We start from the raw sequence: 20,908 nt of genomic DNA on the forward strand, positions 1-20,908 counted from the left end.
GGGCCTGGTGGTGCATGTCTGTAATCCCAGCTACTCGGGAGGCTGACACAGGAGAATGACTTGAACCCAGGAGGCAGAGGTTGCGGTGAGCTGAGATTGCGCTATTGCACTCCATCCTGGGCAACAAGAGTGAAACTCCGTCTCAAAATAAATAAATAAAAATACAAAAGTTAGCCAGGCATGTTGGCGGGTGCCTGTAATCCCAGCTACTGGAGAGGCTGAGACAGGAGAATTGCTTGAACCCAGGAGATGGAGGTTGCAGTAAGCTGAGATGGTGGCACTGCACTCCAGCCTGGGTGACAAAGAGAGACTCCGTCTCAAAAAAAAAAAAAAAGCTACTATAGCTCATGCTTGTATTCCTAGCAGTTTGGGAGGCCGAGGCAGGTGGATCACTTAAGCCCAGGAGTTCGAGACCAGCCTAGGAAATATGGTGAGACTCTGTCTCTACAAAACATTTTAAAATTAGCTGGCCATGGTGAGCTGTGATCACATCACTGCACTCCAGCCTGGGTGACAGAGTGAAACCCCATTAAAAAAAAAAAGGCTATTATAATTAAACATTATGGTAGTAGCACAGAAGAGGCAATGGAACAGAATGGAGTCCAGACATAGACCCACCACATATCTGATATCATAAAGGCAATACTGCAGCACAGTGGGAAAATAATGGTTTTTTGATAAGTGATGCTGACTCAACTGGGTATCCGTTTGGGGAAAAAATATACCTTGACCCCTAACTTATACCATATATAAAAATCAATTCCAAATGGACTGCAGATCTAAATGTGAAACGTAAAACAATAAAACTTTTAGAGAAACACGTAGAATATCTTCTAGACCTTGGGCTAGGCAAAGATTTCTTTTTTTTTCTATTTTATTTTATTTCTCTTACAAAGTCTTTGAATGCATCCAGAAAATTTAACTAAAACGCAAAAAACACTAACCATAAAAAACAAACATAGGCATAAATTGGTAACATTAAGATTAAGAATTTCTATTAATCTGAAGACAATATTAGGAAAGTGAAACGCTGCAATCCCAGCACTGTGGGAGGTCAAGGCAGGAGGATCACCTGAGCCCTAGAGTTTGAGACCAGCCTAGGCAACATAGCAAGACCCCATCTCTGCAAAAATACAAAAATACAAAATTAGCTGGGTGTGGTGGCACACACCTGTAGTCCTAACTGCTCAGGAGGCTGAGGCAGGAAGATTGCTTGAGCCCAGGAGTTCAAGATTGCAGTGAGCTGTGATCACACCACTGCACTCCAGCCTGGGTGACAGAGTGACCCCCTGTTTCTCCAAAAAAATAAAATAAAATAAAATGACATGTTACAGAGTAGGAGGAGATATTTGTGATATGCAGTTTGTGTGTGTGCGTGTGTGTATATACATATATATATATCCAACAAAAGACTCATATCCAGACTACATATGTCCTAAAATGAATAATTAATAATTATAAGAAAGACAGTCAACCCAATAGAAAAGTGGGTAAAAGACTCAAACAGGTACTTCACAAAATAAAATATCCAAATGGTCAATAAATACATATAAAGGTGCATAAATGTGTGAATCCACAGGGAAATATAAATTAAAATCATAATATGATACTACTACATACCCACCAGAATGGCTAAAATAAAATCAATAAGCAATACCAAGTGTTGGTTGAGGATATGGAGCACTGGAACGGTCATGAGAGTATAAATTGGGACAAACACTTTGGAAAACTCTGGAATACCTGCCAAAGCTAAACATATCCATAAACTGCAAACTAGCAAGTTCCTTCATAGGTATATACCCAATAAAAACGTGTATGCATGCTCACTAAAACATATGTACTAGAATTTTCATAGCAGCAATTTTTGGAAGAGTCCCAAATTGGAAACTATCCAAATGCCCATCAACAGTAGAATGAACCATGCTACATTCATAGCAGTATACAGCAAGGACAACAAACAAACTACAAATATATGTAACAATATGGATGAATTTAATAAACAATATTGAACTTAAGAAGCCCAGACACAGCTGGGCATGATGGCTGACAACTGTAATCCTAGCACTTTGGGAGGCCAAGATGGGTAGATCACTTGAGCCCAGGAATTCAAGACCAGCTTGGGTTAACAAAAAATTTAATTAAAAAGTTTTTTTAAAAAACAATTAGCTGGATGTGGTAGCACACACCTGTTGTCCCAGTTACTCGGGAGGCTGAAGTGGGAGGATTATTTGAGCTCAGGAGTTCAAAGTTACCGTGAGCTATAATAATGCTGTGCCACTGCATTCCAGCCCGGGCAACACAGCAAAACCCTGTCTTAAAAAAAAAAAAAAAAGTTCAGATACAAAAGAACACATATTATACCATTCTACTTACCTAAAATTCAACCACCTATGATGTAAGAAGTCAGGACAGTGTTTACTCTTAGGGGAAACGTCCCAGTGGAAGGACATGAGGGGAGTACTGGGAGGTTGGTAACATTTGTTTGTTGTCCTGGGTGCTGGTCACACTTTGTGAAAATTCACTAAGCTATCCATTTATAATTTCCATTGTACGTTATGGTTCCAAGAAATTAGGGTAGACAGAAAAGGAGGGTGGAAAGGTAAGATGAAATGAAGAGGGAAGTTAGTATACAAAAATAAAAATGTGTGTTTAAGGCCCTAGATATCTGGCAGGAGTAGGGCACAAATGTGTCTCTGAGCTTCCTTGCAGCCAAAGTACACAGGGCAATGCAATCAGTTAAATCACTCAATGTCCATAAGATAAAAACAAGCCAACTGTGGTCAGGAAGAATAAAATTATTCTCAGAACTAAGATCTGAGAGAAATGTCTCCTGCAGGTTCTCAGAGCAAGATGTTGTGTAACAGAGTGAGTAACTTATGTCCTCAATCACATCCTCACAATGGAGGTCACAGTGATTGACACAATGACCTTCTCCATAGGCTGATGCCATAAAACCAAAGCACAATTCAAAGACAGTAATTGGGGTCAAGGAGTAGAATGGGGAAGACAAAACACTGCAGTGTAGACATGCCACTCTGAGAGATGTAGATGAACAAATAAATGGTCTAATAGTCTACACATTTTCCAGCCTATTTCCCATAGTGTTTCTCTAAACCAAGTTAAAAAGCATTGCCTGATAGCGAGTTCAAGGTCACATTCTCTGAGACACGTTCCGGAAGTCCAGCTATTGGACAGTTAAATTTCTACCCACAGGAGAAAATTAGCCATTCATTGGAACAGTCGGTGAAACTGCGAAGTTGGACTAACAGTCTCTGAAAGGTTATCAGTGAAAGTTAACATGCAGAATAACTGTTATATTACTATTCCTGTCTCTTTCATGAACAAAGATCTGTTTTTTTCCCTATGGCAAGTTTAAGGAAGACAGTCTACAAGCTACTCTTCAAATTCATGCCAGCCTTATCCACCTGTGATATAGATCAGACACTACAGCTGCCCTCCTCCAAAAATGTTCAATGGCTCCCCATGCCTACTGGATAAACTTCAATGTTATTAGCATGAATGCCAAGCCCTTTATGTGGGCCTAACCCTGCCTTTTCAGTCTCATCTCTTATCTTTCCCTATATACTCAATGCTCCCAATCACACCTCACTGCTCAGTGTTTTCCAAACATGCCATGTGGTCTCAGGCCTCCTCCTGTCTTTGTTCATGTTGCTCACACCTGGTATTTTCTCACAGAGAAAGAAATCAGGTGTCCAGAGTTTGTGGCAATGCCCTCTTGTGTCTGTCACTTCACTACTTCTGTGACAGGATTATCTGACTGATTTTACATTATTCCTGCCTCCTATAAACTCACCCTCAGCCTCCATGTCACAGGACTAAGCTCTAAATAAAAACATCCCTTTGAAGCTAGTTAATCACTTACCCTACAATATGGCTCCTTCTTTTTTATATCCTCCTGCTGGATCAGCCTCAGGCCCTGGATACCATTCTGGAGGCCTCTCTCATACAAGGCCTGAAGTCTGGGAATTTCTTCTTGTTCAACAGCTACTATAAGCTTAAAAAAAAAAAAAAAAAAAAAAAGGGTGAGGAGCATTGATAGAGGTCAATGTATCATCAGTGATGAAAGATAAGTCAGTGGAAAATCATCAACTATCGTATGACCCAAACGAGGTTAATTTTTTTTAATTATTTTTTCTTCACATATCTAATTCTTCCTTTCTTCATGACTATTTTTTTCCTCCACCAAGAAAAGTTGTCTTAAGAAAATGGCATAAAAACAAATTTTCCCTAAAAGTGCAATGTAGCCTCAATTTCCACTTCTGTTACCACAGTCTCTATGTGCATCTTGGTCATAAGCAACTCATCACTACCACATTCTCAATCCCAGAAGGGAGAGAAGCATAAGTTGCTTGGACTTTACTTCCCCACCACCGCCCCCCCCAAAACAGAATGGCCTCCTTATTTCTTCAGGAAAATGTAAAATATCAGCACATCAGAAAGACAACTGGTATTGAATGTAATGGAATATAACTGACAAGACAATCCCTTTTATTTTTGGAATACATTATAAAGTATTTACTAATACATTCTGTTGCAAGGGGAAAAACAGTAAATTCATCAACTTATTTTCTATTTATTTATGGGAAAAATATCTGTTTGAGGTACAGTTTTTTCTTTACTTAAGGAAAGGGGCAAAGGAAAACACAGGTGCATATTTGAAGGTATATTAGAATTCACAAGTCATTATTTCATACCAAAGAGGCAACCAAATTTCATGAGGTGACACTTTTAATCAAGGTATAAAGGCTTAAATCAATAAATAATTAACCTTAAAAACAGAAGTGGAATCAAAGGACTCTATCAAGTAATTGAAAAGATAACCCACACAATGAGAAAAAATATTTGCAAATCACGTAGCTGATAAAGATCTTGTATTTAGAATATGTAAAGAATTCTTACAACTCAATGAGAAAAACTGAAACTGGACTTTTATACCTTGCCTTTTTCACTTATGTCAGGCCCATTTTACTGAATTATTTTTTAAAATGTGGCCATGCACAGGGGCTCATGTCTATAATCCAAGCTACTTCAAAGGCTGAGGCAAGAAGACCACTTGAGCCCAGGAGTTCAAGGCTGCAGTGAGCTGTGACTGTGCCACTGCACTCCAGCCTGGGCAACAGGGCAAGACTCTGTCTCTTCAAAAAATTTGTTTCTATTTTTTAAATTTCTATTTATTTATTTATTTGAGACAGGGTCTCACTCCCATTGCCCAGGCTGTAGTGAAGTGGCCCATTCATGACTCCCTGCAGCCTTGACTTCCCAAGCTCAAGTGATTCTCCCACCTCAGCCTCCCTAGAAGCTGGGACTACAGGCATGTGCCACCACACTCAGCTAATTTTTTGTATTTTTAGTAGAGACAGCGTTTTACCACATTGCCCAGACTGGTCTCAAACTCCTGGGCTCAAGTAATCTGCCAACCTCAGCCTCTCAAAGTGCTAGGATTACAGGCATAAGCCACTGAGTCCAGCCCTACAATTTTTTTTTTTCCTCAAAGCATCTTTTTTTTAGTATCACTCTTGTCACCCAGGCTGGAGTGCAATGGCAGGATCTCAGCTCACTGCAACTTCTGTGTCCCAGGTTCAAACGATTCTCCTGCCTCAGCCTCCCAAGTAGCTGAGATTACAGGTGCCCACCACCATGCCCAGCTAATTTTTATATTTTCCGTAGAAACGGGGTTTTACCATGTTGGCCAGGCTGGTCTGGAACTCCTGACCTCAGGTGGTCCACTCACTTCAGCCTCCCAAAGTGCTGGGATCACAGGCGTGAGCCACCACACCCAGCATCTTTAATGGTAACAATAAGTTTTTATTCTTAAAAATTATAAGGGCCAGGCATGGTGACTCATTCCATCTAGATTTAGATGGAATCTAGACACACAGAAAAAAAAATATACAAAAAAATTAGCTGAGTGTGGTGGTGTGCACCTGTAGTCCCAGCTACTAGCAGGCTGAGGTGGGAGGATCACTTGAGCTCAGAAGGTCAAGGCTACAAAGAGCCAAGATTGTGCCACTGCACTCCATCCCGGGTGACAAAGTGGGATCCTGTCTCCAAAAAAAAAAAACTTACACAAAGAAGGGACATGACTACCAACATTGCAGAAATAAAAGGACTTATAAAAGAACACTATGAACAATTGTATGGCAACAAATTAGAAAATCTAGATGGAATGAACAAATTATTAGAAAAACACAAAGTTCTGAAACTGATTCGACAAGAAAAACTTAATAAACCTGTAACACATGAAGTGACTGAAAACTTCCCACATTAAAAAAAAAAAAAAAAGGCCCAGGCTGAGAGGCTTTATTCACAAATGCTACCAGATGTTAAAAAAAAAAAAAAAAAAAAAAACTAATTCTTCATAAACTCCTCCAAAAAACAGAAGACTAAGAATCACTTCCTAACTAATTCTGTGAGGCCAATATTAGTTTGATACTACAACCAGTGCTCTGGTTTCTCTTCAGAAAGAAAAAGTATTTTGCCTTTTACCAAAACCAAATATCGTAAGAAATTGCAAACCAATATCCCTTAAAAATATTAATGCAAAACCCTGAACAAAATACTAATAAACTGAATGCAGCAACATATAGAGAGGATTTTACACCATGACCAAGAGGGATTTATCACAGGAATGTAAAATCAATTTAACATCCAAAAATGTATTAATACACTACATTAACAGAATAAAGGATAAAAACCACATGATCACCTCAATAGAAGCAGAAAAGGCATTTGAGAAAATTCAACACCTTTTCATGATAGAAAACACTCAACAAACTAGGAACAGAAAGAAACTTTCTTAATCTGATAAAGGGAATCCACAACTAACATCAAACTTAAGGGTAAAAGATTGAATGCTTCTCCATTAGATCAAGAACAATTCAAGAAGGTCCACTTTTACTACTTCTGTTCAACACAGTATTGGAGCTTCCACCCGTGGAAATCAGGTAAGCAGAATAAGTAGGTAAAAGACATCTAAATTGGAAAAGAAACTTATTTGCAGATGACATGATCCTGCATATAGTAAAGCCTAAGGAATTCATAGACAGACAGACAGACACACACACAATTAGAACAAAATGAGTTCAGAAAGGTCACTGGATTAAAAAAAAAATCAACATACAGAAATCAATCATATTCCATGCATTAGCAATGAATTACAAAAAATGAAATTAGGAGAACAATTCTCACAAAAGCATCACAAAGAATAAACTACTGAGCACTACAGACCAAATGGACCTAATAGATATTTACAGACAGTTTCATCCAAAAGCCACAGAATATATATTCTTCTCTCCAGCACGTGGATCATTCTCAAGGATAGACCAATATGTTGGGCCACAAAACAGGTCTTTAAAAATTTTTTTTAATGAAATTATATCAAGTATATTCTCTGACCACAATGGAATAAAATTAGAAATCAATAACAAGAGGAATTTTGGAAACTATACAAACACATGTAAATTAAACAATATGCTGCTGGCCAGGCATGGTGGTTCACACCTGTAATCTCAACACTTTAGGTGGCCAAGGTGAGAAATCACTTGAGCACCTGAGCCCAGGAGTTTGAGACCAATTTGAGCAATGGAGGGAGATCCTAACTTTAAAAAAAAAAAAAAAAAAGAACAACAACAACAACAAAATGATGGGGCATGGTGGCTCACGCCTGTAATCCCAGCACTTTGGGAGGCTGAGGTGGGTAGATCACTTGAGGTCAGGAGTTTGAGACCAGCCTAGTTAACAAGGTGAAACCACATCTCTACTAAAAATACAAAAATTAGCCAGGCGTGGTGGTGTGCACCTGTAGTCGCAGCTACTTGGGAGGCTGAGGCTGAAGAATTGCTTGAACCCAGGAGGTGGAGGATGCAGTGAGCTGAGATGGCATCATTGCACTCCAGGCTGGGTGGCAGCAAGACTCCATCTCAAAAAAAAAAAAAAAAAAAAAAAAATTAGCCAGGCATGGTGGTGCACCTGTGATCCCCATTACTCCAGAGGTTGAGGTAGAAGGACTTTTTTTTTTTTTTTTTTTTTGAGACAGAATTTCACTCTTGTTGCCCAGGTTGGAGTGCAATGGCACGATCTCAGCTCACTGTAACCTCTGCCTCCCAGGTTCTAGCAATTAATTATCCTGCCTCAGCCTCCCAAGTAGCTGGGATTACAGGCATGCGCCAACACACCCAGCTAATTTTGTATTTTTAGTAGAGACGGGGTTTCTCCATCTTGGTCAGGCTGGTCTCGAACTCCCAACCTCAGGTGATCCCCCCTGCCTCGGCCTCCCAAAGTGCTGGGATTATGGGCATGAGCCACCACGCCCGGCTGGTGGGATGACTGTTTGAGCCTGGGAGGTCAAGGCTCCAGTGATCTGTGATAGTGCCACTATATTCCAGCCTGGGAGACAGAGTGAGACTCTATCTAAAAAAAATAAACAAGCAAACAAAACCAATATGCTCCTAAATGAAACAAATGAAAACAGAAACACAACATACCAAAACCTATGGGAAACAGCAAAAGCCGTACTAACAGGAAAGTTTATAGCTATAAGCACCTACATCAAAAAAGTAGAACTTCATATAATCTAACAATGCATCTTAAAAAAAACTAGAAAAGCAAGAGCATACCAAATGCAAAATTAGTAGAAGGAAAGAAATAATGAAGATCAGAGCAGAAATAAATGAAATTGAAACAAAGAAAACAATACAAAAGATTAATGAAAGGTTGGTTTTTTGAAAAGATAAATAGAATTGACAAATCTTTAGTCAGACTAAGAAAAAGAGAAGACCCAGATACATAAAATCAGAGATGAAAAAGGAGATATTACAAGCAATACCACAGTAATTCAAAAAATTGTTAAAGGCTACTATGACCAAATATATATGCCAATAAATTAGAAAACTTAGAAGAAATGAATAAATTCCTGGACACATACAACCTACCAAGATTGAACCATGAAGAAATCCAAAACCTGAACAAACCAATAACAAGCAATAAGAGCGAAGCCATAATAAAAAGTCTCCCAGTAAAGAAAAGCCCAGAACCTGATAGCTTCACTGCTAAATTTTACCAAACATTTAAAGAAGAACTAATACCAAACCCTACTCAAACTATTCCATAAAATAGAGGAGGAAATATTTCCAAACACATTCCATGAGGCTGGTAGTACCAATACCAAAACCAGACAAAGACACATCAAAAAAATGAAAACTATAGGCCAATATCCCTGATGAACACTATACAAAAATCCTTAACAAAATATTAGCAAGCCAAATTCAACAACACATTAAAAAGATCATTCATCATGACCAAGTGGGATTTAACCCAGGGATGCCAAGGATGGTTCAACATATGTAAATGAATCAATGTGACACATCGTATCAACAAGATGAAGGACAAAAACCATATGATCAGGCCAGGCGTGGTGGCTCATGCCTGTAATCCCAACACTGTGGGAGGCCGGGTTGGGCGGATACACAACAAAATACCAGTCATCCTTAAAAAAGGAGAAAATCTTTAAGATAATGAGAAATACTTAAGATAATATCCTCCATGTTCATCTCTATTGTCACAAATGGTCCATGCCACAAATGACAACAGAGATGAACCTGGAGGACATTATCTTAGGTGAAATAAACCAAGCACAGAAAGATAAATGCTGCATGATCTCATTTATATGTAGAATCTCAAAAAGTTGAACTCACAGAGGTAGAGAGTGGAATGGTGGTTACCAGGGGCTGGGGGTGGCAGGGAGGCAGGGGTGGTATGGAAAGATACTTGTTAAAGGACACAACATTTCAGTTAAGTAAGGGGAGTAAGTTCAGGATATCTTTTACGCAAAATGTTGACTGTAGTTAATAACGTATTATATTCTTGAAGACTGCTCAGAGAGTAGATTTAAGTCTTTGCATCATAAAAAAAAATAAGTATGAAAGGTAATGCATATGTTGGTGAGCTTGATTTAGCCATTCCACAATGTACACATACTTATTGAGACAGAGTCTCACTCTGTTGCCCAGGCTGGAATTCAGTGGTGAGGTCTCGGCTCACTGCAACCTCTGCCTCCCAGGGTCAAGCAATTCTCGTGCTTCGGCCTCCCAAGTAGCTGACATGACAGGTGTGTGCTACCACAGCTGGCTAATTTTTATATTTTTAGTAGAGATGGGGTTTCACCATGTTGGCCAGGCTGGTCGCAAACTCCTGACCTCATGTGATCCACCTGCCTCAGCCTCCCAAAGTGCTGGGATTGCAGGCAGGCGTGAGCTATCGTGCCCGGCCCACAACGTATACATACTTCAAAACAACATGTTGTACATGATAAATATATACAGTTTTTGTCAATTAAAAAATAATTTTAGGCCAGGCACAGTGGCTCACACCTGTAATCCCAGCACTTTAGGAGGCCAAGGCAGGAGGAGTGCTTGAAGCCAGGAGTTTGGGACCAGCCTGGGGAACAAAGAAAGATCCCGTCTCAACTTTTAAATAAGAAATAAAGTTAAAAAGTAATAATTTTAATTTTTTTTTTTTTGAGACAAGGCCTCGCTCTGTCCCCCAGGCTGAAATACAGTGGCATGATCATGGATCATTGCAGCCTCGATCTCCCAGGCTCAAGCAGTCCTCCCACCTCAGCCTCCCAAGTAGCTGGGACTATAGGTGTGCACCATCGCACCTGGATAACTTTTTAAATTTTTTGTAGAGATGGGGTCTCACTATGTTGCCTGAGTTGGTCTCGAACCCTTGGGCTCAAGTGATCCTCCAGCCTTGGCCTTCCAAAGTGCCGGGATTACAGGCATTAGCCACAGTATCTGGCTAATATTTAGAAAATAGAACTATTTTCTAAAAAGGAAGAAATAAAAGACACTCAACATCATTATCCCTAGGGAAGTGCAAATCAAAACTTCCACTAGGATGGCTAAAATAAAAAAGACAAATCAAAATAGATGTTGGCAAGGACATGGAAAATTGGAATCCTAATTAATTACTGGTGGGAATGTAAAATAGTACAGCGCTTTGGAAAACCATTTGGCAGTTCCTCAAAATGTTAAACATGGAGTTACCCTGACAACCAGCAATTCCACTCCCAGGTATATACCCAACATAAATGAAAACATATGTTCACACAAAAACTTGTACATGAATGTTCATAGCAGCAGTATCCATAGCAGCCAAAAGGTGGAAACAATCCACATGTCTATCAACTGATGAACAAATAAACAAAACGTGGTATATCCATACAATAGAATATTGTTCAGCCACAAAAGCCATGAAGTACTGATTCATGCTATAACATGGATGAACTTTGACAACATTATGCTAAGTGAAAGAAGTCAGCACAAAAGACCACATAGCATATGAAGGTATTTATATGAAAAGTGCAGAATAGGCAAATCCACAAAGACAGAAAGTGGTTGCTAGAGCATCAGGGGAGGTGGAAATGGGGAGTGACTGTTAATGGATATGGGGTTTCTTTTTGGGGTGATGAAAAAGCCTAAAATTAGATAGTGGTGATGATTGTTCAGCTCTGTGAGTATACTAAAAACTGATCTGTGCACTTTAAAAGGGCGAAATGTATGGTGCATAAATTATATGTCAATAAAACTTTTATTTAGAAAATTACATAAAGTCACACCATCTTTTTTTAGTTCTTCCCTAAGATTAGATTTCAAAAATTACATAGATACAAAGAAACAAAATACCACATTTTTAAAAAATGTAATACTAAACATCACTAAGAAAACGCTAGTTGGAAATCAGTCAAGGCTCTGGTAAAATGCCATACCTTGCCACACTGCTTATAGGAAATTCCCTTTTGCTGACAGTATTCATAGAGAAGGGCTGCACCTTGTACACATAATTTGGCTTTCAGAGACTCAGGTTTATAATAAATTCCACTATGTATGACACCACTGTTATGTCCAGTCTGGTGAACAGCTACAGAACAAGACAAACAGGGTATAAGAGTAAGTACATGATTCATACAAAACATAAGAGGTAAGAGAACAAACTAATAGTTGAAGCTATTAGAGACCACATCATGTAAAATTCTGCCTGAATTCGTTCAGATAACTGGTAGCTTCTTCTCACAGTCATCCCTGGTATCCATGTCGCATCCCTCCAGTCCGTCTCTTGATTTCAACTACAACTTTGGTGCACAAACTTACCTCTCATTACCAGCACACCACTTCAAGGGCCCACTACATCTCTTTGCACTCTGCCTTGGGGCCTCTGCTAACTTTTTTAGAGAAAGGCACAGGGTGCTCAACATCACCAGCAGCAATCCTCAACCAATAGGGACAGGAGCTGATGGATACGTGAGCACAATCCTGGGAGACATTATACTGCTCCTCAGAGGTTCTGGTGGAATCGAGCTCACCACAGCAATCTTGATGTGTTCTCATGTCTTTTCCTCCCTCCCTGTCTTACTTTCCTCACCCCCTCACTCCTGTTTCCTCAGATAACATCTCAAATAAATAACCTATAAACATGTCCTCTTTGTCCCACACTGTGCTTTAACCTCTCAAATAAATAACCTATAGCCATGTCCTTGTCCCACACTCTGCTTTTAGAACACAAACTAAGATACTAACACTGACATTCAGCATGAAAGATTCAGAACAGACAAAATAAGCAGATGCCCAAGTAAGCCCAAAGAACAACTTTGATTATATACATACCTAAATCTTTCTCCTTTTCCAGAACACCAATAGAAAGTGATGGATGTCGCAGGATGAGTGCTCTGGCAGAGGCAAGCCCCACAATTCCGCCACCAACGATGACTATATCAAACGAGCTTCAAAAGAAAGTCATCTTTAAAGTAATGCATATTTACAGTAGACCTCACCAAACTTCACATGCATAATTTTCATCATCAATGGACAATTAAACTATTAATTTGTAATCATTAAAATGTACTGGGCAGCCAGGCGTGGTGGCTCATGCTTGTAATCCCAGCATTTTGGGAGGCCAAGGCTGGTGGATCACGAGGTCAAGAGATCGAGACCATCCTGGCCAACATGGTGAAACCCCAACTTTACTAAAAATACAAAAATTAGCTGGGCGTGGTGGCGCACGCCTGTAGTCCCAGTTACTCGGGAGGCTGAGGCAGGAGAATCACTTGAACCTGGGAAGCGGAGGGTGTAGTGAGCCGAGATTGCACCACTGCACTCCAGCCTGGCGAGAGAGCAAGTCACCATCTCAAAAAAAAAAAAAAAAAAAAAAAAAAAAAAAAAGTATTGGGCCCTGTGCTATCTGGTTTCACATGTATTTAAAAAAAAAAAAAAAAAAAAAACCCTTAAAAGTTATACAAATCAAAGCTGGGTGTGACGGCTCATGCCTGTAATCCCAGCACTTTGGGAGGCCAAGGCAGGTGGATCACTTGAGGTTAGGAGTTCAAGACCAGCTTGGCCAACATGGTAGAACCCCATCTTTACTAAAAATACAAAAATTAGCTGGGTGTGGTGGCAGGCACCTGTAATCCCAACTACTCGGGAGGCTAAGGCTGGAGAATCGCTTGAACCTGGGAGGCGGAGGTTGCAATGAGCCGAGGTCATGCCACTGCACTCCAGCCTGAGAGACAGAGCCAGACCCTGTTTCAAAAAATAAAAAAAAGAAAGTTATACGCATTAAAAAAAAAAACCCTCAAAAGTTATACACATCGCTGGTCAGCAGGGTAATCAACTACAGCTTACTGGCAGGCAGGATAGCTGGTGGCCAAATCTGCTCTATATTTCCATAGCACAGCAGCCAGGCTGGTTACATAAGTGACTGCAGTCATGCATTGCTTAACCATAGAGATAGGTTCTAAGAAATGCATTGCTAGGTGATTTCATTGTGCAACATCACAGAATGTACTTACACAAACCTAGATGATATAGCTTACTGTATACCTAGGCTATATGGTATAGCCTATTGCTCCTAGACTACAAGCCTGTACAGCAGGTTACTATATTGAATATTGCAGGCAACTGTAACACAATGGTAAGTATCTGTGCATCTAAAAATGTGTAAATATAAAAAAAGGTACAGAAAAAAACAGGTATTATAATCTTTGGTATCACCATTGTACATGCAGTCTGTGGTTGACCAAAACGTTGTTATGCAGTGCATGAGTATACTTTGTGTTAAGCATAGTCATGCTTCTACTACTTATCCTTTTAAAATTCCAATGTAGTATTCTTGACAATGCGTTAGCACATTAAAGCTTTAACACTTTAGTGTGCAAGAATTTTTACATGTTTTTCTTTGAGAAGGAAACAACTCTGAGAAAATAAACCTTGGGGCAGTAATTGGTCCAGAAATGGGCTTAGGAACCACAATCTTTGCCATGGCAAACCCTGATTATACAACCATTTACAAAATTTAGAACAGGCATGTATAATTTATATAACTCTGCAATTAGAAGCTTAAAAGATTACCTTTAACACTAACCTGATGGTCAACAAATATGGATCTTCTAGGAACAGTAGACAGAGGGAAATTTCAGAGATTAGGGCCTTTCTTTGAAAAGTGACCTAAGTTTCAATTTCAAAATCCTTAGCAAAGCACATAAATTTGATTAGAATTGTTACCACATCTATGGCTATATCTGGAACCAGAAACAGATACCTGGACAACTAGGAACTAACATGTAAGCCTGATAAATCAAATCCTACATCTTAAATTAATTTGGGGGTCATAAGTGGATAAAGTTCCCTCGGTCAGAGCATAAGCCTCATAACTTAAACAGGGAGAACCTCCAGGTGACGCTCAGCAGGTGGTTCTCCTGCAGCAGCTTTAGATTGGATAAAATGGTTGTCAAGGATGGTGAATGACACCTCATTTAAAAAGAGAGGGTATAAAAAGAGCAGCACAAGCAAAATGGGATTCTGGGTCCACTACATTAATACTAGTTATTGGCAAATGCTTACAGTGGTCAACTAAAAAATTACTAATATGATCAGAGTGTATTTGGAAGTCCAAGCCTTTAAACAGGTTTTTAAAAACATAAGTTCAGTAGATAAAAGGTATCTTTTATCTACTACATTCACATTCCACTAGAGTTACTTCACTGATTTACAGCCATTGACCCTTTACATAACTGTCACAATAAACAGATGTTTTATGGATTCTAAAATATCCTGGCTTTGAAGAATTCCAGAAGAATAACTATTGTTAAGATAGGCTTTTTATTTTTCAAAACCTCTATAATCTTCCACTAACGTAGGTGTTCAAAACATTTACAAATACTTAAGATATTTGTATGTGTATTACTTAATCGTATTTTATACATAGTCATCCCTCAATACCCACAAGGGATTGGTTTCAGGACTCCCATGGATACCATGGGAAATCCACATATGTTCAAGTCTTTTATATGAAATGGCACAGTATTTGCATATAATCTACACACATTCTCCAATATACTTTAAGTCATCTCTGGATTACTTATAGTACATAGTACCATGTAAATGCTATGTGAATAGTTGTTATACTGTATTTTAAATTGTGTTATTTTTTATAGTTTTTTCCAAATATTTTGATCCATAGTTGGTTGAATCTGTAGATGCAGAACCCACAAAAACGAGGACCGACTGTTTTGACCGACTTTTGTTTTGTTTTGTTTTGTTTTTTGATGAGACGGAGTCTGGCTCTGTCACCAGGTTGGAGTGCAGTGGCATAATCTCGGCTCATTGCAACCTCCAGCTCCTGGGTTCAAGTGATTCTCCTGCCTCAGCCTCCTGAGTAGCTGGGACTACAGGTGTGCGCCACCAGGCCCAGCTAATTTTTGTATGTTTAGTAGAGACGGGTTTCACCATGTTGGCCAGGATGGTCTTGATCTCTTGACCTCGTGATCCGCCCGCCTTGGCCTCCCAAAATGCTGGGATTACAGGCATAAGCCACCGTACCTGGCTGTATTTTTTAAATTTATCAAGTTGATATCTACATCAATTACATGGCAGTGTGTGTATAAGAGAGACAACTTTCACACTGTTTTTGTTTCTTACTTTCAAGTTCAACTATGATACTTTGCTTTGCCTTCAAGCCTCACTTTTCTGTAAAAGGTAGCATAACCTTGGCACTTACACAGGTGGTTTTGACTTCCATAATAATGTTCTCATCCTTGCTGCCTTTTGTTTTTTGGGTTTTTTGTTTTTGTTTTTTGGTTTTTTTTTTTTTTTTTTTTTTTTTTTTAGACGGAGGCTAGTGATTGAATGTTGATGTTCTAAAAGTTGACTCTGGCTGCTGTGTGTTGGTGGATGAGGGCAGTAGAGTGGGAGACCAGTAATAGTGATTGTAATTTCTTGTGAGTCATGTAGACAGTTCTTTTGGGAAGCTTTTCTTAAGGTAAGAAAAAGCAGGGCTAGTGTAAGTGTTGTTTTTTTTTTTTTTTTTTTTTTGAGACGGAGTCTCGCTCTGTCGCCCAGGCTGGAGTGCAGTGGCGCGATCTCGGCTCACTGCAAGCTCCGCCTCCCGGGTTCACGCCATTCTCCTGCCTCAGCCTCCCGAGTAGCTGGGACTACAGGCGCCCGCTACCTCGCCCGGCTAATTTTTTTGTATTTTTTTTTAGTAGAGACGGGGTTTCACCGTGTTAGCCAGGATGGTCTCGATCTCCTGACCTCGTGATCCACCCGTCTCGGCCTCCCAAAGTGCTGGGATTACAGGCTTGAGCCACCGCGCCCGGCCGTAAGTTTTGTTTATACTGAAAATGTTTTAAAAAATTTTGGAGTCAGGGTCTCACTCTGTTGCCCACACTGGAGTGGAGCGGCATGATCTCGGCTCACTGCAACTTCCCACTTCCAGGTTCAAGCGGTTCTCCTGCCTCAGCCTCCCTAGTAGCTGAGATTATAGGTGAACACCACCATGCTGGGGTAGTTTTTGTATTTTTAGTAGAGACGAGGTTTCACCATGTTGGTCAGGCTGGTCTCAAACTCCTGACCTCAGGTGATCCAATTGCCTCGGCCTCCCCAAATGCTGGGAATACAGGCATGAGCCACTGCACATGGCCCCTTGCTGCCTTTTGATAATTATAACACAAAAGCTTTTGGAGAGGTAGACCTTCCACTTAGAATTATTACCTTGGTACAGATTCCCAGCCAATATATTGTTTTTGCAGATTATATTACAACCATCAATAAACTCTTCTTATTTTCAAACATAAAACTATCATACTGAATATGCTTTTTCCAACTACATGTGCCACCCTTCACTCCCCCTCCTCAAATCTGAAGAATCACTGTTTTATCCAGTGACACAAAATCATTGAAATATGTTTCACAAACTAAAGCACAAATCTCCAAGCATCCACTACGGAGAAAGATGAACAGAACAACAGTCATAGATGAACACTGGAGGACAGTTGCAGGCTAAGCTAACCATGGAGGCTGAAAGGGACATCTTTCTCTACAACTCACTTAATCTCAAGTTAACCCCAATGAATGGTTTAACAGATAATTTTCTTAATCTTTTTACGGAAAAGTTCATACCTACACAAAGTTAGACAAAATAGTTCAATGAAGCCCCATATATACATCACCCAGCTTCACTAATTATCAACTCACAGCAAATCTTGCTTCTTCTAAACTCTATTTCATCCTCTCCTGTAGTATACTATTTTGGTGCAAATATTAAACATCACATTATTTCATCTGTAAATATTTCAATGTTATTTTTTTTTTTTTTTTTTTTTTTTTTGAGACAGAGTCTCGCTCTGTCGCCCAGGCTGGAGTGCAGTGGCCGGATCTCAGCTCACTGCAAGCTCCACCTCCCGGGTTTACGCCATTCTCCTGCCTCAGCCTCCCGAGTAGCTGGGACTACAGGCGCCCGCCACATCGCCCGGCTAAGTTTTCGTATTTTTTAGTAGAGACGGGGTTTCACCGTGTCAGCCAGGATGGTCTCGATCTCCTGACCTCGTGATCCGCCCGTCTCGGCCTCCCAAAGTGCTGGGATTACAGGCTTGAGCCACCGCGCCCGGCTTTCAATGTTATTTCTAAAAGGCATCTCTAAAAACACACACTACCATTATAGTTAAAAACATTAACACGAAATTTTTTATATCACCAAATATTCACTTTAAAATTTTCAGGAAAAAATAGGCCAAAATCTTGGAACTTAGAGTTGACATCAAAAACATGATCCATAAAAGAAAAAAATAGATAAAATGGACTTTATTAAAACGTAAAACTTTTGCTCTGCAAAGGACTCTGTTAAGAGGATAAAAAAACTAAGAGATTGGGAAAAAAATACTAGGTACTGCATATCTCCCAAAGGACTCATACATAAAAGAACTCTCGAAACAAGCCATTTAGAAAATAGGCAGGCCAGGCACGATGGCTCACGCCTTTAATCCCAGTACTTTGGGAGACCACAGCGGGCAGATCACCTGAGGTCGGGAGTTTGAGACCAGCCATGCCAACATGGAGAAACCCCATTTCTGCCAAAAATACAAAATTAGCCAGGAATGGTGGCGCATGCCTATAATCCCAGCTGCTCGGGAGGCTGAGGCAGGAAAATCGCTTGAATCCAGCAGGCAGAGGTTGTGGTGAGCCGAGATCACGCCACTGCACTCCAGCCTGGGCAACAAGAGCGGAACTCCTTCTCCAAAAAAAAAAAAACAAAAAGTGGGCAACAGATATTAACAAAGATTTCATCAAACAAGACAGATACACAGATGGCAAAGAAGCACATGAAAAGATGTTCAATACCATTAGTCACTGCATTGTTCAAACACCATTGCATCAGAGAAATGTAAATAAAAACCACAATATCACTACATCTCTATCAGAATGGCTAAAATTTAAAAAGTGATAACCCCAAATGCTGGTGAGAATGAAGGGAAACTGGATTACTCACACATAGCTGGTGGGAATGTAAAATAATACAGCCACTCTGAAAGAGTATGGCAGTTTCTTTAAAAAAAAAAAAACTAAACATGGACTTACTACATGACTCAGCAACTGCATTTTGGGCATTTATTCTAGAGAAATGAAAACTTATGTTCGGCCGGGCGCGGTGGCTCAAGCCTGTAATCCCAGCACTTTGGGAGGCCGAGGTGGGCGGATCACGAGGTCAGGAGATCGAGACCATCCTGGCTAACACGGTGAAACCCCGTCTCTACTAAAAAATACAAAAAACTAGCCGGGTGCGGTGGCGGGCGCCTATAGTCCCAGCTACTCGGGAGGCTGAGGCAGGAGAATGGCGTGAACCCGGGAGGCGGAGCTTGCAGTGAGCAGAGATCCGGCCACTACACTCCAGCCTGGGCGACAGAGCGAGACTCCGTCTCAAAAAAAAAAAAAAAAAGAAAACTTATGTTCATACAAACGCCTGAACATGAATGTTCATAGTAGCTTTATTCATAATAGCCAAAAACTGGAAGCAGCTCAGATGTTTTTCAACTAATGTTAAATGGTTAAACAAACTGTGATGTATCCATACCATGGAATTCTATTCAACAAAACCCGCTATCAATACAGGCGACACCTTGGATGGATCTTAAGGACATTATGCTGTGCGAAAAAAGCCGGTCTCCAAAGGCTTGTTTTGAGAGTTCTTTATGTATTTTATGTAATAGTCCTTTGGGAGATATGCAGTTGCTGGTATTGTTTCCCAATCTCTTGGTAGTTTTTTCATCCTCTTAACAGTCTTTTGCAGAGCAAAAGTTTTTCATTTTGATGAAGTCCATTTTGTCCATTTTTTTCTTTTAGAGATCACGCTTTTGATGTCATCTCAAGGTCCAAAGATTTTGTCCTTTTTCTAAAAGTTTTATAGTAAATATTTGGTGATATAAAAAATTTCAGGCAGGGTGCAGTGGCTCATGCCTATAACCCTAACACTTTGGGAGGCTGAGGCGGATGGATCACCTGAGGTGAGTTTTGAGACCAGCCTGGCCAACATGGTGAAACTCCATCTCTACCCAAAATACAAAATTAGCCGGGCGTGGTGGCACATGCCTGTAATCCCAGCTACTCAGGAGGCTGAGGCAGGAGAATCACTTCAACCCAGGAGACAGAGGTTGCAAAGAGGCGTGATCATGCCATTGCACTCTAGCCTGGGTGACAGAGCGAGACTCTGTGTAAAAAAAAAAAAAAAAAAAAAAAAAAATTAGATTCACAGTTGCCAAGAGTTAGGAATAATGGAGAGGAAGGTGTGAATATAAAGAGAGAGGTAACACAACAGATAACCTTGTGGCAACAGAATATGTGTATATCACTTTTTTTTTTTTTTTTTTTAAGAGAGTCTTGCTCTGTTGTCCACGCTTCATTGCAGTGGTGTAACCATAGGTCACCACACCTTCAACCTCCTGGGCTCAGGTGATCCTCCTGCCTCAGCTCCACAAGGACTACAGGAGCAAGCCACCACACCTGGCTAATTATTTTTTAATTTTTGTGTAGAGCAGGGGTTTTGCTGTCTCCCTTTGTTGCCCAGGCTAGTCTCCAACTCAGGCTCAACCGATCCTCCCAACTCGGCCTCCTAAAGTGCTGGGATTATAGGCCTGAGCCACCATGCCTGGCCACATTTTCATATCTTAATTGAGGTGGTAGTTACACAAATTAATACATATGATTAAACTGCATAGAACTACACACACACACACACACACACACACACACACGAATACATGTAAAACTGATGAAAGCTGAACAATGTCCATGGATTTTGCCAATATCAATTTCCTGGTTTTGATATTGTACTACAGTTATATAAGACGTTTTCATTAGGGTAAATGGGGTTAAGGGTACATGGGATCTCTTTGTACTGTTTATTTAATTTTATTTTTTATTTTGTAGAGATGGGATCTCATATTTTGCCCAGGCTGGTCTCAAACTCCTGGGCTCAAGTGATCCTCCTGCCTCAGCCTCCCAAAGCACTGGGATTACAGGCCTGAGTCACCATGCTTGGCCTGTACTATTTTTGCAACTTCCAA

The 20,908-nt window shown here is 40.1% G+C and overlaps 1 protein-coding gene across 1 annotated transcript in view; it reads right to left on the reverse strand.

Moving 5' to 3' along the window:
* Positions 1–20,908, reverse strand: part of L2HGDH (L-2-hydroxyglutarate dehydrogenase) — a 69,072-nt gene that overhangs the window by 46,219 nt on the left and 1,945 nt on the right. Inside the window, exons 2-4 of the mRNA XM_025392557.1 lie at positions 12,684–12,799; positions 11,789–11,940; positions 3,884–4,015 (exon numbers count right to left, since the gene is read on the reverse strand). Of these exons, the coding sequence (XP_025248342.1) occupies positions 3,884–4,015; positions 11,789–11,940; positions 12,684–12,799 (400 nt within the window). The remainder of the gene's footprint in view (positions 1–3,883; positions 4,016–11,788; positions 11,941–12,683; positions 12,800–20,908) is intronic.

Source organism: Theropithecus gelada, chromosome 7b (assembly GCF_003255815.1).
Source record: "Theropithecus gelada isolate Dixy chromosome 7b, Tgel_1.0, whole genome shotgun sequence".
NCBI lineage: Eukaryota > Metazoa > Chordata > Mammalia > Primates > Cercopithecidae > Theropithecus > Theropithecus gelada.